Source organism: Neomonachus schauinslandi, chromosome 10, assembly GCF_002201575.2.
Source record: "Neomonachus schauinslandi chromosome 10, ASM220157v2, whole genome shotgun sequence".
Taxonomy (NCBI): Eukaryota; Metazoa; Chordata; class Mammalia; order Carnivora; family Phocidae; genus Neomonachus; species Neomonachus schauinslandi.
The window spans coordinates 116275586-116292211 of NC_058412.1; the positions used below are offsets into that span (position 1 = coordinate 116275586).

The 16626-nt window shown below is 42.0% G+C and overlaps 1 protein-coding gene across 1 annotated transcript in view; it reads right to left on the reverse strand.

Moving 5' to 3' along the window:
- The window catches only part of MROH8 (maestro heat like repeat family member 8), a 58284-nt gene that overhangs the window by 6759 nt on the left and 34899 nt on the right, over positions 1-16626 (reverse strand). The window contains exons 12-22 of the mRNA XM_044919040.1: positions 16408-16568; positions 11919-12054; positions 8849-9039; positions 7424-7561; positions 7043-7157; positions 6581-6721; positions 5300-5464; positions 4452-4607; positions 1955-2077; positions 374-473; positions 55-120 (exon numbers count right to left, since the gene is read on the reverse strand). Of these exons, the coding sequence (XP_044774975.1) occupies positions 55-120; positions 374-473; positions 1955-2077; positions 4452-4607; positions 5300-5464; positions 6581-6721; positions 7043-7157; positions 7424-7561; positions 8849-9039; positions 11919-12054; positions 16408-16568 (1492 nt within the window). The remainder of the gene's footprint in view (positions 1-54; positions 121-373; positions 474-1954; positions 2078-4451; positions 4608-5299; positions 5465-6580; positions 6722-7042; positions 7158-7423; positions 7562-8848; positions 9040-11918; positions 12055-16407; positions 16569-16626) is intronic.

Here is a 16626-nt window from a genome sequence, read left to right on the forward strand (position 1 = left end):
TCTCTCTCGAAACGTGAGGCACCCCAAACCAAACCCAAGTGTGTGATCACTCACCGTTCTCTATCCAGTCAGTGCCCTTCATCCTGAGCTCACTGTGATCCACGTACTTTAATAAGAGTCCTAAATGCAGGATAAAGTCAGTGAGGCTGTAGTCTGGCTTTGGCTCTAAGCAGTTGGCAGAATTGGCCTTTTGATAATTAGACAGATTCTAAAAACTTGACTTTCAAGTGCCTTATAGTTAGCTAGAGATAACAGCCCTTTTCTCCAAGGAAGTGTTTTCAAGGTCACGTTCATAAAGAACGGGGATACTCAACAACACAGTTTGGGAAGATATAGGATAAAGTGACTGTAGAAATAAAAGGAGTGTTTATACCTACGAATAAGACTGCTGCTCTCCTGATAGGAAGCTTTGCGTTCTTGGAGAACATCAATGTTTGGGCGAGGAGGTTAACTGTCCCCTGGCATTTTTTTCCCTAAGTGGGGAAAAAAAGAGTAGAAAGGAGTGAAGTACACCACTGTTTTTGTCAGCCCCACTGTAGTTTCCAGAGCCAGGGATGATGCCAGACGTTAGACACATAGAATACGGCACTTGAAATAATAACTGCAGTTGCTTAATGAATGTGATGCCACAGTAACAAGTCCCTAGACAAAGTTACATCCTCTGGATACACCGTGCTCACACCCCCTCATGCCCCAGATTGTGCCCATGATGCCTCTAAGTCCATCTCTACTTCTCTGTATCTAAGTCTTCTCTGTTCCCTCAGCTCTGCCTTGAGCTCTGCCTCCCTATCGGCTCTTCCCAGATCGCTCTTGCCTTCCTGACCTCACTCAGCTCTGAGCATTTCTGCAGGTACCCCTCTCTTCACATATCATTTTCCATCTTGAGTTTCTATTTAATTTTCCACAGAGGTTTTATTGCCCTTACTGGCTAGCAAGCTCCCTTAGGAAGTTTATAACTTTGCCATGTTTCTGGGTTCTCCACGGCCTGTTGCATATTGGATGCTTACTGGATGAATAAATGCACCTCTCAGTGGTTCTGTTACAAAGACAGGCAGCTCAGGGATAGGAAGAGGACCAACAGACTCTATTCCCATAGATCTTATAATGTCACATGGATAATCTCTAATCTTACGCATTGAGAGCACTGAATTTCTGCTGTAAATACTGTCATCAGTGCCTCGGGTATAGGTCAGAGAGAGAATCCTTAGTGGCAAGCCTGACACAATGGTACTGTGGGGCTTCCTAACCCCATAAGTCTGATCAGAGGAGCCTGCACTGGATCCTAAACAGGTTTCACATGTCGTGTCTTCATAGTAGGATCCCAGCAGTCCTAGAGTCAGATGTCCAGAAAACCATGGATGGGCCCCCTGAAGCTGCCCTGGCTCCAGCCTGCCCCTGAGATTGGCCCCAGTAGTCTTTGTCAAGTTTGTGACAAGAAGGATGCCATCTGGGTCCTAGCAGAGCCAGTGGCATGCTGTCATCATGCTCCATGGCCTACAACAGCATGGCAACCCTTGCTTGGGGCTCCTTAAACATGCTCTGATGGAGGGTAAAACAATCCACTATATCCAAGAAAAGGATGAGAGATCATTGTAAAGGCAATACACAACTCCAGTTTAATTCACTCCATGAATAGTTTTTTGAGCACATACTATTATCAGCCTGACCCCATAGCCTCTGACCCAGGTTAGGGGGGCTCCCAAGAATTCAAAAGAGAGTCTTTTATATGAGGAAAGGTGGTAATAGAAAGTGGAGTCTGTGACTCAGTTGGGAGGAAACTAGAGAAATAGATTCCCAATACAAGACAGTTCATGGATATCAGCTGCTGATGTGGAAAGGGATGGGAAATGTTTCCTTTATGTCATGTTCCTCCATTAAAAACAACATCAGAAAAAATAAGCCTGCTAGCATATAAGCATATAAAGGAGTGAACAAGCCATTATTGCTCACATACAAAGAATCTGCAGACTGCTCCAGCTTCCCGAGGGCTGATGTACCAGGGATCTTTGCAGTACACTTCTTGGGGCAGCTTCCACTTCAGGAACTGGGCACATATGGTTAGGACTTGCCTGCTCTCCTGGGAAAAGGATTATCAAAGATCAGCATCTTCAGACATTTTTTAGCTGAGGTAACCTTTCTTCAAATAAAACTGGCTAAAGTGAGGGCAGGGATGGAAAGGAACCAGAGACCTGCCCTCCTTCAGTTTCCCTGAACAGTCCCCCTGGCGGGGGCCATGAAGCCTGCAGAGTTGTGGGGAGGACGTAGAAGGCACTGCTCTAAGACAAAAGCGAGAGCTCTCTGGTGTAATACCAGAGCAGGGACTGGCGCTGGGTTACTGCTACCCCATGCGCGAGAGACAGGGCTCCTCCACCCGCTTGCTGCTCCGAGTCATTCTGTCACCGTACACAGGGAAGTGTAGCTCCTTTTCTCACAGTCCTTGTGCAATCTCTGGCTTGGAAGGAATTCTGGACAGTACTGATCCCATCCCGATCCAGATGCTTGAGCAAAATTTAGCAAGTGGGCTTCTTCTGTATTCACAACCCTCAGAATGCCTCCCATGTACCACACACCACCTCTTATAAGTATTTTCAAGCAAGTATCTTGTCCCAGGTCCACTAGATTTGGGCCATTAAAATTCTTTTGGGGACTGATGGGAATACAAGTTAGTTCAGTTACTTTTATTATTTGTAAATATCCAGTAAAGTTAAAGATACCCAGATATTCTACTTCTGGGTTTATGCCCTCAAGAAATTCTCACACAGGTACACAAAGAAATATGTAAAAGAATGCTGTAATACGTAAATAAAAATACGTAAAAGAATGCTCACTGCAGCACTGTAATAATGAAAAACTGGAGACAATCTAAATGTCCAAGAATAGGAGCACTGGAGAAGTGTGAGGATATCCTCAAGATGGAATTCTATATAGCAGTGAGAATAAATGAACTGGAGCCCACAATGTGGGCAAATCTTACAATGCTAAATAAGCAAAAAAGAGCAAGTTGCTAAGAGATTTATAAATGATACAACATACAAAGTTTTTTTCTACATGTAACATTTTAGGACATGAAAAAAATATTACCACAGAAGTGATAACAATAAAATTCAGGATGGTAGTTCTTGGGGGAATTCAACTGGGGATAGGTGCATGATTTATTCCTGTTTTATTTCTTACAGTGGGTGGTAGACTATGTTCTCTGTGTTAGTGATTCCTAACCTGTTTAATATTGGATTTCACCTCTCTGCTTAGGCTACCCTCTGAAGAATCTTGAAGACAAGGCTAGGGATCGTTTAAGGTTTGAAAGAAAGTAAGCCCAGAGCCTTGGCTGCTCTATGTCTTGCCTGATTACCAAGGGCTGACAGGGGTTGTGGGGGGGAGAGGGGGAAGGTGAGATGGGGATCAATGCATCCACATATCCGTGACTCCTACAGGGCAAACTTTTCCATCAGTTGGTTGGGAAGCTCTACTCTATACTTTATTGGGGTCTGAAATAGTTCATATTTCTTTTTTAAAAAAATATTTTTATTTATTTATTTGAGAGAGTGATCAAGTGAGAGAGAGAGAGAGAGAGAGAGAGTGAGCATGAGCAAGGGAGGAGCAGAGGGAGGGGGAGGAGCAGATTCCCTGCTGAGGAGGGAGCCTGACATGGGGCTCGATCCCAGGACTCCGGGATCATGACCTGAGCCAAAGGCAGATGCCCAAATGACTGAGGCACCCAGGCGACCCTGAAATATTCCATATTTCTGGTTACAAGACCATAATATTTCCCCCAGATTAAGGTACCAGGGCCCACCATAATCTTATTTTTGATCCTGCTTTTATTTCTGTAATGGGGAGCATGGGTAGGGGAAAGCTCCAGCATTTTTCCAGAATCCTTGCAGCCTAAATACACCTCTGGACTGTTGTAACTGGTGGTCATAGTTAGCACATTGGAATGGACAGGCTCCTGAGGTATGAGACAGTACTAAAGATGATGACATCCTACCCACAACTCCATGGCAGAAACTCTTGGAAGATTAAGGAGATGTAGAGGTTTCTCTAGATTGTCAGAGAAGCTACTATTTCTGACTTAGCCTCAACACAAGTCTATTTGTCTAAAGGCCAGCAGGCAGTTCTTGAATAAAAGAAAAAGATAAATCTTTAAAAAAAAAAAAAAGAAAGAAAGAAAAAAAAGAAAAAGATAATGGAATATTGTCATTGTCAACAAAAAAAGAGTTTGTTGAATTTGGCACTGTATTCAGGCTCTGTGCTAGGCTACATATTGGGGTGGGCTACAAAAAGAAGGAGTAAGATTTTTCACACAATTCACTTAGGCAAAATAATTGAAATGTAGTCTGTGCTATCGGAAATGGTGAATAAAGTCCCTGCCCTCAAAGATGGAACGCTTATTTGCAGATTTGGCTCTGGATTAGAAGTTATTTGGGCATGAAAGCAGTTAACAGAGGCATTACCTCAGCTACTGCATCATTTTCATCCTGAGAATACAGAAGTAGTGGGACAAGGCTGTCCAGGACTTGATTCTCTACACTCTTCTTATCTGTGTATTTCACAGACTTTATGGAGGCTCCAAAGAGGGTCATGGAGAAACGATGAACATCAGGTCTCACCTACAAAGGGAGCATCCAAAGGCAAGCAAGTCACTGAAAGTGTTCATGCTTAACTTATAAGGGCTAGATTGGTTGAAATGGCAGTCCTAACATGAGGCTATTTAGCTATAGGTAGCTGAGGGCAAGAAGCCAAATATATATAAAGATAGCAAGACCTGCTGCTTTGTAGTATGGTGGTTCTCTCACTCTGCAAATGAGAAATGTAGTCAGCACAGCTCATGCCTGATGCTAGTATTAACTATTCACACAAGCTGTTTTGCTGAAATTCAGAATCCCAGCCTTGCCATGCTTGACTCTTCTGAGGACGTGGTTCATTGTGCTCCATGTATTTTTTTTTAATCTTTGGGATTTGAAATGGGGACATATGTATAGTCCACCACCTTGACCCAGTCCTGATTGTTCCTTGAAAGACATCTTTTCTTATACAAACTCCTTCCCCAACCCATGCTCAGGGTGGTACCCTGGCAAGTCTCTACATCTCAGTTTTTTTTTTTTTAATCTGAAAAATAGTAACACCAGTCCTACTAACATCACAAGTTACCTGGAAGGGTCTTAAGAGAGGAGATTTCAAAGTGCTGTGAACATAAAAAGAACTATATAAAATAGAGTATATTTATTACTATCCCAATTTCTATTTGCTGTTATGCCCATTACCCTCCCCTAGGAAAGTTTCTCCTCTCTCATTGTCTTACATCACCAAATAGGGAGAACAGGGTCTTCATCATGGCTGTCAGGGTAGTGAAATCCATTGTTCCAACAAGTTGCAAGAGTATCTGGATGGCCAACAAAACAATCTTCTCGTCGGTTTCACATAAGAGGTCTAAGATGCACGGCAACAGGCTCTTGATGCCTTCCCTCTGTGTGCCCAAAGGGAGTGCACCATCACCCTCCGGACAGCACTTCATCTGGTACCAAAGTAGGGCTTCCCAACTTTACTCAGTACCTGGTGCTTGTTGAATGTTTGGTAGTGCTGGCTAGTTGAGAACAGAGAAATAAAGAGGGCATGACTGCCCTCTCAGTATTGGCAGGGCTGATACGTAGATGGGGTGGGGCAGAGGTGTTGTAAGTTGCCTCATAATGGCAGAAGTGGGACCAGGTGGGACGGTCCAGTAACAGAGACTTAGGATTAATGTAAGAAATTGCTCACAATGAGAGAAAGTGGAATGGCTAGCTCAGGTCAGTGAATTCTCCAACATGGAATGTATCCAGAGGCAGTAAGATTCCTTGCAGGAATTCAAGCAGAAATGGACTGAGGACCCTTAAGGGTCCTTCCCATTCTGAATTGGGATTCTGTTCTTCTGAAACTCCCAAAAGGAAGCAATCTCAGAGTTTTAACGTTTAAAACATACATGTAAAAAGTAAATAGAATAAGGCAACAAGTATTCATGTATCCAAACAACCAGAATTAACATGCTAGCATCTGTCATCTTTGTTTCAGATATACATACATATTTAAATATTTAAAAAAAAAATAGAACTCAAGTGATAAAATTGAAGGCCCAGGGATTGATCTTTCCTTCTGACCCAGGCCTAGTTTCTAGCTAGGCCTACAGAAAATGAGCTCTCTTTCAACATGAATGTCAGTAATCCTTGTTTAGATGATACGCATCTTGGGAGCAGATATCATGGTCTATCCAATGTACTCTTAGGGCAACATGGTACAAGACATAAAAGGACACCCGAATGTCACCCAGGCTGTGATGGGAGGGTACCTCCTTACACAAATTATAGGTTTCAAATATTATGAATATACGTGACTTGGACTTATTTCTTATGATTTCATGAAATACTTAAGTCAGTACTTACATATTTCCTAGGCATAAAATTTAAAAGGTACAAAGGGATGTATTCCTACTTGCTCCTATTCCCAGGCTACCCAATTTCCTTGTTGGCTGTTACCAGTTTCTTGGGTATCTTTCTGGGGTATGTTTGATTTGTGACTTACGAATCAGTGGTCTGGGGGCCCCTCCTACCATCTCCTGGTGTTTGATAAGATAGCGCAGTCCCTTTAGGGCAAGAAATTTGAAGACACTATTTCCATGATGTAGCCAGTCTTTCAAGCGGACAACAGAGTATATGCTGGGCAGTCTCCTAGCCACTGGACTCTGGAGAAGCTGAAAGAACCCAGAAATCAGCCAAAGAAGTTACCTTTAAGCCCTTTTTCATGAGGGGAGCCACCTTCCCACCAATTCCAAAATGTGTATTTTTCCTTTGAAACCTCTACTACGTTACAGGGTGATGCTTACACAGTGGGTATCTAAGGAATGCCAACTAATGAATATATGGCAAGAAGAATGTCAGTAGGCTTGAATCTGAAACTATTTCTGTCCCACATCTGAGGTGGATCCTGGCCTGCCATGAAGTTGGACAGGGCCCAGGAAGGCAGGTACTGCAGCTTTACAGGCCTCCTGAACCCAGCTTCTAACGAATCTTACCTCCACGAAAAATCCTGCAGATGTGAGTTTATGTTTATCATTCCCTCGGTTAAGAAGAGGGACCAACAAGTACATGACTTTATGTGCAAGGAGGCGATTTCTTTCCAGCAACGCACTGCAAAACACAACACCCAACAGGACACCTCTTAGAAATGCTCCTATCCAGACTGCATTCTTCCCAGGGCTGGGGGCCCTCTGAGGATTTTGCCCAGCTTTAGGTGCATACGACGGTATGGCGGTGGCAGGACCTCTGAAAATCTGCCTGGCATTATGGGTATTTCCCTAACCTGTGATGTTATTCAACCTTGGTTGCTGTTTTAACTAGAAGGGAGAAAAATACCTAAAGCAATTCTGATTTAGAGCATGGCAAGGAAGTCTTACTTGGCAAGGAGAGATACTCCCTGAAGATGGCACTCTTTTCCTTCCAGGAGGGTCCATCCTTTATTCTTTTCCATGATGTTGAATTCCTGCCAGCACAATGTTCTGAGGAGGAGAGTCTTTGTAGCCTGTATGGCGAAGCTAAATCAAACCAAGCCAGTACAAGTGAATAGAACAGGTCCCTTCAACGTATCAGCACACAATCACCCTGCTTTCTCACTGAGGAGGGCATGCATTGATAGCTCTGGATGGTACTTCTCTTCTTTCTAGATTTCCCCCAAAGACTCTTAATGTTCTAATAACTTGAAAGGCCCTTCACACAAATTTTCAGCGTAAAGAAATCTAACTAGATTTTGTTTCCCTGGGAGTGTGAAAAGAAATCTATGATAAAACAAATGATATGGGATGCTAAACACATACCCACTGCTTTTTAAAAAAAAGCATTATTTAGATATAATTTATACCCCCCTCAAAAAATTACCCACAGTTTTTTTTTTCTATTTTATTTATTTTTAAAGTGGGCTCTACACCATCATGAGTTCAATGAGGTGCTTGAACTCATGACCCTGAGATCAAGAGTCTGATGCTTAATTGACTGAGCCACCCAGGTGCCCCCCACACTGTTTTTTAAACTACCCCCACAACTGGGGCCAGTAGAGCATGTGACTCTTGATCTCCAGTTCATGAGTTCGAGCCCCACATTGGGTGGAGAGATTACTTAAAAAAATAAAATAAAATATCTCTATTACTTGCTGAACTAGTATGCTTGATATAACACCAGAGAATCCTAGAACTAGAGGGTCCTTGGAGAATACCTAGCCTGACCTAATTTACAGATAGGGAAACCAAGGCACAGAACAACAGGAAGATTTGCCCAAGGTACGTAACTTGTTAAATGAATGAGAATTAGAACTCAGTTCTCCTGACTTTTAGTCAGGTGTCCTTTTTTTTTTTAAAAGATTTTATTTATTTGATAGAGAGACATAGCGACAGCAGGAACACAAGCAGGGGGAGTGGGAGAGGGAGAAGCAGGCTTCCCGTAGAGTGGAGAGCCTGGCATGGGGCTCGATCCCAGAACCCTGGGATCATGACCTGAGCCGAAGGCAGACACTCAACGCCTCAGCCACCCAGGCACCCCTAGTCAGGTGTTCTTAAATAATCCACATTACAGCACTTCCTCTGAAAGAACGTCATGTGCCACCGTGACACTAATAAATTTCTAATGAGTTTATCTTGGTGCCAATAAAACCACCAGACAACCAACCAGTGAGAGCCCAGAATGATTCCTGGGCATTTCATCCTGACGTCCCATGATAGCAGACTGTAAGCTCTCCCATGGTTGGAACCACATCTTGGCTATCCATGTGTCTACCACAGCGCCTAGAGCTCAGTGTTAGTTAAGGTCAGTGAAATCACAACAGGCATTACCACAAAGGGGTGACCTCTGAAGACATTTCCTGTTCCGTGTACAGGCCACTTGGGATGGCGACATCAGACATGGTGAGACCGATGCTGTGGTGTATCTGGATGAGCAGTGTCATGAGAAGCTGAGGAAAGAGTCTGAATGTAGCTGCTCGGAGCCTGTTGCCCACAAACACCTCATAAAGGGCATCTGTTGCCTGTGGTAGAAAAGACACACCATAGAGCTGAACTCGGCTGGCACTACTCCTTACTTTTGCTTTACTTCTGCTTGTGCCCGACCGACCGTTAACTGACTGAGCCACCCAGGCGCCCCGATGTGATATTTCTAATATATAACCTCCTTTTATATGTTGGTAAGAAAAAAATGTAAAGGCTACTCCAAGTGGGGCCCACACAGCAGCAGCACTGCAGCACGTGGGAGCAGGTTAGAAATGGAGACACTCAAGCCCCACCCCAGATCTTCTGCATCGGAATCTGCATTTTAGTAATATCCTCAGCTCACTGTGGCTTGTGTACATATTAAATATGAGAAGCTCTGGTGTACAGAACATGAGCAGACAAGTCACAAAATATAACGGCCAATTAAAAAACATATACAAATGTTCAATCTCACCAATAACAATAGTACAATTAAAATAATATTTCTTTTTCACCTATCAGCTAGGCAGCAATGAAAAGGCTAGGAATGCTCAGGGTGGTAAGTGGGGGTGGGTAAATGGGCATTCTCATATATAACTGGGAGAAGGCAATGTTTTAGAGGACCACCTGGGAATTCTCAGAAGTTTAGATAAGCCTACCCCTTGAGCTAGAAATTCCCCTACAATGCCCTTTATCCTAAGAAAATAATTAGGGGGTGCCTGGGTGGCTCATTTGGGTTAAGCGTCCAACTCTTTTTTTAAAAAAAGATTTATTTACTTATTTTAGAGAGAGAGAGCACTGCAGGGAGGGGCAGAGGGACAAGGAAGAGAGAGTCTTAAGGAGACTCCGCACTACGTGGGGAGCCCAGGGTAGGGCCCGATCTTAAAACCTGAGTCGAAACCAAGAGTCAGGTGCTGAGCTGACTGAGCCACCCAGGCGCTCCAAGCATCCAACTCTTGATCTCAGATCAGGTCTTGATCTCATGGTTATGAGTTCAAGCCCCACACTAGGCCCCACACTGTGTGTGGAGCCTAATTAAAAAAGTAATAATAATTGGGTATGTATAACAAAATTTACATATGCATGATTAAGTTTACTGTAGCACTGTTTTAATGGCGAAAGTTCGGAAATTGTCAAAATGTTCACTAAGAGGAAACTTGGAAATGAAATAAATGGTTCTGTACTATGTTACATATTATCTATTTTTAAGAAGGTAATAAAAAATAAATAAATTACTATGCAGCCATGAAAAGGATAACAGAGAGTCTTATATTTTGACATGGAAAGTAGTTCATATATTGTTAAATTAAAAAAGCAGGTCATCAAGCAGTATGTGTAATTTGATTCTACTAATATATACATACAATTTTATAGGCTAACATGATTAAATATATACCTTTACCTGACCTAACTCTTAAAACTAAGATAACATTATAGAGATTTTTAAAAAAAAAGGTATAAATCCACAAGAACAGAGAGAATAGGAGAGGAGACAATGGCAGATTAGAGATGTCAGAATAATTTTGGAAGCTAAAGAAAACCTACATAATAACTTAGGTCAGGGAAAGCTGAACCATAAGCTGGTAGGGAAGAAAAGAAAATAAACATATATTGATAGTGGGGGAGGCTGTGCATGTAGGGAACAGAGAGTAGAAACTTTGTACTTTCTGCTCAATTTTCTTGTAAACCTAAAACTGCTCTACTCTAAAAAAGTCTACTTAAAAGGAAAAAATGGGGGAAAAAAGTATACCAAATAAATACATACACAAAAAATTTATATATGTATAAACCCTTCTAAAAGGTTCATTTTAAATTTATTTATTTTAAGATTTTATTTATTTGCGAGAGAGACAATGAGAGACAGAGAGCATGAGAGGGAGGAGGGTCAGAGGGAGAAGCAGACTCCCTGCTGAGCAGGGAGCCTGATGTGGGACTCGATCCCGGGACTCCAGGATCATGACCTGAGCCGAAGGCAGTCGCTTAACCAACTGAGCCACCCAGGCGCCCTAAAAGGTTCATTTTTAGGGAGATGATACAGCTAGGCTAAGAATGGTCTTTAGATTTTTGGAAGATTGTTTTTTAAAAAAAATCCAAAGAATATGTTATGGAGACTATACGGGGCCTGAAAACCTAAAATATTTGCCTTCTGGTCCTTTACAGAAGAAGTTTGCCAACCTCTGCTCAAGGAGGACCTTTTCTTTCTATGTTATATTCTTCTGTATTATTTGACTTTTTTCTTTATGAGTTGTGTATTATTCTTTAACTATGATGAATCATTTTATTTTATTTTTTTATTTTAGATTTTATTTATTTATATTTTATTTTATATTTTATTTTATTTATCATTTTATTTTATTAAGTAGGCTCCATGCCCGAGGTGGAACCCAGTGTGGGGCTTGAACTCACAACCCTGAGATCAAGAGCCAGACAGTTAACCAACTGAGCCACCCTGGTGTCCCAGATGATACATATATTTTAAAGGATAAGAGAATATTTGGGGCGCCTGGGTGGCTCAGTCGTTAAGCATCTGCCTTCAGCTCAGGTCATGGTCCCAGGGTCCTGGGATCGAGCCCCGCATCAGGCTCCCTGCTCTGCGGGAAGCCTGCTTCTCCCTCTCCCGCTCCCCCTGCTTGTTCCCTCTCTTGCTGTGTCTCTCTCTGTCAAATAAATGAATAAAATTAAGGAAAAAAAGGATGAGGGAATATTTAACCACATTGATTAAACCAAACTTCATTAAACTATACTGATACCTTCACTCTCCCAAGCCCCGTCCATGTCAGTCCCTTGGTGGAGACATTATAGATTTATAAATGGATGACAGAAGCAAACTTTGAGAGGGATGAAGAGAGACACTCTCCAGATGGAGTGTTGGACCAGTCATCCCAAGAGAGGGAGCATGTTGTGCTGAAGTTGGGAGGGGCAAAGCTCAATGGCTTACAGCAACAGCCACATAGGCCATCTTCTCTTGGGTGGGTGCATTATGGCATTTCTGCAGCTTCCTCAGAAGTCTCCACAGAATCCAGGTGGTGCTGGGCAGTTCCACCTCCAGAGTTCTCCACAACTCACCCAGATGCCTAGAAATCCCGAAGAAAAGGAGGGTTCAGGAGAATGCCTTATCCTAAGCCCACCATGATCACAACCTTCCTAGAATCTGGAATCCAATCTAGAAGTGGTTTTCCTTTCCGCTCAGTTCTTCAGGGTATCAAAAGACTATCTGACTTCATTACAGTTACTCTTAGGGTTGTTTTTTTTTTTTTTTTAAGATTTTATTTATTTGTTGGGGGTGGGGGCACCTGGGTGGCTCAGCAGTTGGGCGTCTGCCTTTGGCTGGGTCATGATCCCAGTGTCCTGGGATCGAGCCCCATGTCTGGCTCCCCGCTCAGTGGGGAGTCTGCTTCTCCCTCTGCCCTGGCCCTGCTTGTGCTCTCTCGCTCTCTCTCTCTTTCCCTCTCTCTCAAATAAATAAATGAATGAATGAATGAATGAATAAAATCTTAAAAAAAGAGAGAGAGAGAGAGAGAGTGAACAAGCATGGGGAATGGCAGGCAGAGGGAGAAGCAGGCTCCCTACTGAGCAAGGAGCCTGATGTGGGACTCAATCCCAGGACCCCGGGATCATGATCTGAGCTAAAGACAGACAGATGCTTAACCGACTGAGCTACCGAGTGGCTGACTGAGGCATCCCACTCTCAGGGTTTTATAATCTCAAGTTCCTATGCCTCATCATGGACTTCAGGACAAAGTGGTCCTAATTTACCTTTTCAGCCTCACAACTTCCCTGTCACATACATACCTGTGCTCTGGCTACCCCAGACCATTCACATTTACCAAACGCTCTCTCTGCTCATCTCATTTCCTTAAACTGGAAGGCCCTTTCCAAAACTCTCCCCTGTCCATCAAAACCTTCCAGGTCCAACCACAATGTCGTCTCTTCTGTGAAGCTTTTGCGGCTTCTTTACCATGTCTCACATGAGGGTTCTCATAATACTTTCAATTTTTTTTTAATTTTATTTTTTTCAAAATTTCTCCTGTATAGAGGTTGCCTCAATCTTAAATGTGCTATTTTCAGTTCTCTGAACGTGTCTATCTGTTCCCTCTGAAGGCAGGGGTTATGCCTGGCTTTTCTTCCATGAATCCCTCAAGGTCTAGCACAATGCCAGGCCCACAGAAGGCATTCAAGATAGATTTACTCAACCCAGTCTATGGTCCTCAAGTTTTGGACAAGTCCAGGCCCAGAAATAAAGCTTTGATTCTCTTTAGAAAAAATCTCTTCTTTCTCTCTCTCTTTTTTTAAGATTTTATTTATTTGACAGAGAGACAGAGAGACAGAGAGAGAGTGGGCACACAGCAGGGGGAGCTGCAGAGGGAGAGGGAGAAGCAGGCTCTCCGCTGGGCAGGGAGCTTGATGTGGGGCTCGATCCCAGGACTCTGGGATCATGACCTGAGCCAAAGGCAGATGCTTAACCGAATGAGCCACCCAGGTGCCCAGAAGAGATCTCTTCTTGAACAAAGACAGTGTGTAATAACTTTTTTCTATCGTTGACTCGAAGGTAGGGCCTGAGTCATATATATGTATGTCATACACACACACACACACAGACAGTATATAAACACTGTAAAGGAGCATTATGGGGGCAGGGGGAAGATCGGGAATTACCCATGGTTTTACTCCATTGTCTTATTTTCGGAATCTACCTAGGTATCTTTGTGTGCTAGAGCAAGTGTGGTCTTCCAGTTGTCTATGTATCAGAATCACTCTAAAAATTGAGAGGCTTAAGAACTATTCCAACATTTCACTCCCTACTCTGATAATTCTAATCTGTGAATAAAACGAAGTAAGAAGGTCCTAAAGAGAAGGCCATTAAGGCAATGTGAAAGGCTGAAAAGTCTCATAGCTGGTGAACTGGACAATAGAAAATGAACATTGATTCTTGGGATGAAATTAAGAAATTCCTATACTTACTTATCCTTGTTTTTTTTTTTCTCTCTGAATTCCTGAGGGAGTTAATGAATTTGAAAAGCTATTTATTGTGAAAGAAGTGTTTCAAAAATGCTTTTGGTCTGCTGCATAGTTGTAAGTGTGCTGGGACTGCATCTGAATTAGGAAAACACACATGTTAGCCTATAAGGCAATGGTTTAGATATTTTAGTGTGAAAAAAATCATCTGGAGAGTCTGCTAAAAATATGGGACAGGTTTCGCCTCCAGTGATACTGATCCCGTAGATGTGACATGGTTTTTATTTGCCCATCATCCCTTTGGGAATGGGCATTCATCAAGCTGTTTCATACCTTCCTTGTGTTTCATTTTGCCATCCCTTCTGTCTGGAATGCCTTTTCCACTGCCCTGTCCCACCTTCTACTTGGCTAATTTACACTAAACACTCAGCTTGGGACAGCCCTCCTTTTAGAAATTCTTCCCCAGTCTTTCATCTAGTTAAGTCACCTCCTGTGAGCTTCCACAGAACTCTCTTATTTTGCTTTGGGATCCTATTATTAGTCTGTGTCTACTCCCAGACCGTGTGCTGCCTGAGGGCAGGGTCCGTGTCCTGTCCCTTATCTCTCCAGGCCAAACAGTACTTTGCACATAGCAGATGCTTTGAACAGACTCCTAAAAACAATCACCCCAATCTGCATGTAATCAACTAACAGACTTTAGGTAAATGATCAAAAACATAGTAAGAATGAAGTTCCCTGACTATGCCATTTTCATTTCTAGCAGATTCCACAATTCTCATATGATCTAAAGCAGTAGGTTCTCAAATTCATCCAAGAGCTAGAACAAATACAAACAATAAAATAATGCTGAAGTTACACTTTAAAATAACTAAGTATATTTAATATTTTGTACTAAATCATATGTTTCATGAAAGGATCTAGTGTAGATAAGCTGAAGCAAGTAGTAAAGATTTAACAATAATGTATTAGAGAAATATATAAAAGAATATTCTATTTTATTTTAGTTAATTTATTTTAAAGATTTTAGTTTTAGGTAATCTCTACACCCAATATGGGGCTTGAACTTACCACCCTGAGATCAAGAGTCACATGCTCTACCGACTGAGTCAGCCAGGTGCCCCAAAAGAATATTTAAAAAATAGATATATATTAATTCATTTTTTTCTTTGGATGGGTAAAAATCTTCCTTTATTTGATTTAGTGGTAGAGCGTCTTAAGTTTAGCTTAAACCAATCAAAATCAGCAAAAAAAATCACTAAAAAAAATCAGCACTACACCAAGACACTATGAGAACCATTCACTGAAAGTGGTTTTCAAACAGTTTAAAGCTAAGAAATCTTTTCTTCAAATACAGTAATTACCCAGCATCACAATATATAAAGCAGACAAAAAGAGATGCCCCTCTGGGGCAACTGGCTGGCTCAGTTGGTAGAGCATGCAACTCAATCTTGGGGTCATGAGTTTGAACCCCACGTTGGGCATAGAGCTTATATTTAAAAAAAAGAAAAATAAGAGACAGATGACGCTCTGTTTGAAGGGGGTGGGAGCCCAGAACCTTCTCCTAATGCCTCATTGCCTTCCCTGGAAAGGATCTCCTGGAACTTCCAGGGTGTCTCCACCTCTGAAAGCCACAAGTCTAAAAAAAAGCATCTTGTTTGTTCCTCTATATGATTTATTCTTATTTATGGGTATATTTTTATTTTCTTATTTGTGTTTATGTTTTTGGCTAAATCTCAAGTACATTGCAGACATCATGATATTTACCTCCAAATCACTTCAGTAAATTGATCTCCTAGGAATAAGAACATTTTTCTGTATAACCACATTACCATTTCATACCTAAGAAAGTTACATTAATTCAGTAATCTATTACAGAGTCTATATTTAATTTTCCCAGAATTTTCTTTTTATAGCTTTTATTTTCATCCAGGATCCAATCAAGTTCACATATTGCATGTGGTTATGTCTCTTTAGTGTCTTTTTATTTAGAATACTGCACCAGCACATTTTTTATTTCATGTCATTAACTTTTTTGAAGAGTTCAGTCCAGCTGTCTTATAAAATGTTCTTCATTCTGGATTTGTTGGATTGTTTCCTTATATTTATGCATTATATTCTGACTTACATTGCAGGTATCTGTCTATATCTTATCTTTTCTACAAGAATATCATTAGAGCAGGGGCGCCTGGGTGGCTCAGTCAGTTAAGCGGCTGCCTTCGGCTCAGGTCATGATCCTGGAGTCCCGGGATCGAGTCCCGCATCGGGCTCCCTGCTCAGTGGGGAGTCTGCTTCTCCCTCTGACCCTCCCCTCTCTCATGCTCTCTGTCTCATTCTCTCTCTCAAATAAATAAATAAAATCTTTAAAAAAAAAAAGAATATCATTAGATTTTTGAGAGCAGCCACGTTCCACAATACCGGGGGCTGTGTCACACACCCCAGTTTAATTCAGAGGCTGTACCAGGTTCTGTTACCTGTCATATGGTACTGGATGACACAGAAGGTGGTTGATCACTATATCTGTGTACTTGGGCCTGGAGATAAACAAACTCACAGTATTTATGATTTGTCGTCGGACTCTAGGCTGGCTGATTATGCATAGCCGGGCACAGATAACTCCCATAATTTCTGGTACCTGAAGAAGGAAAACAAATCACTAAGACCTTAATCCTGTGGGACAATGACGGTTACCG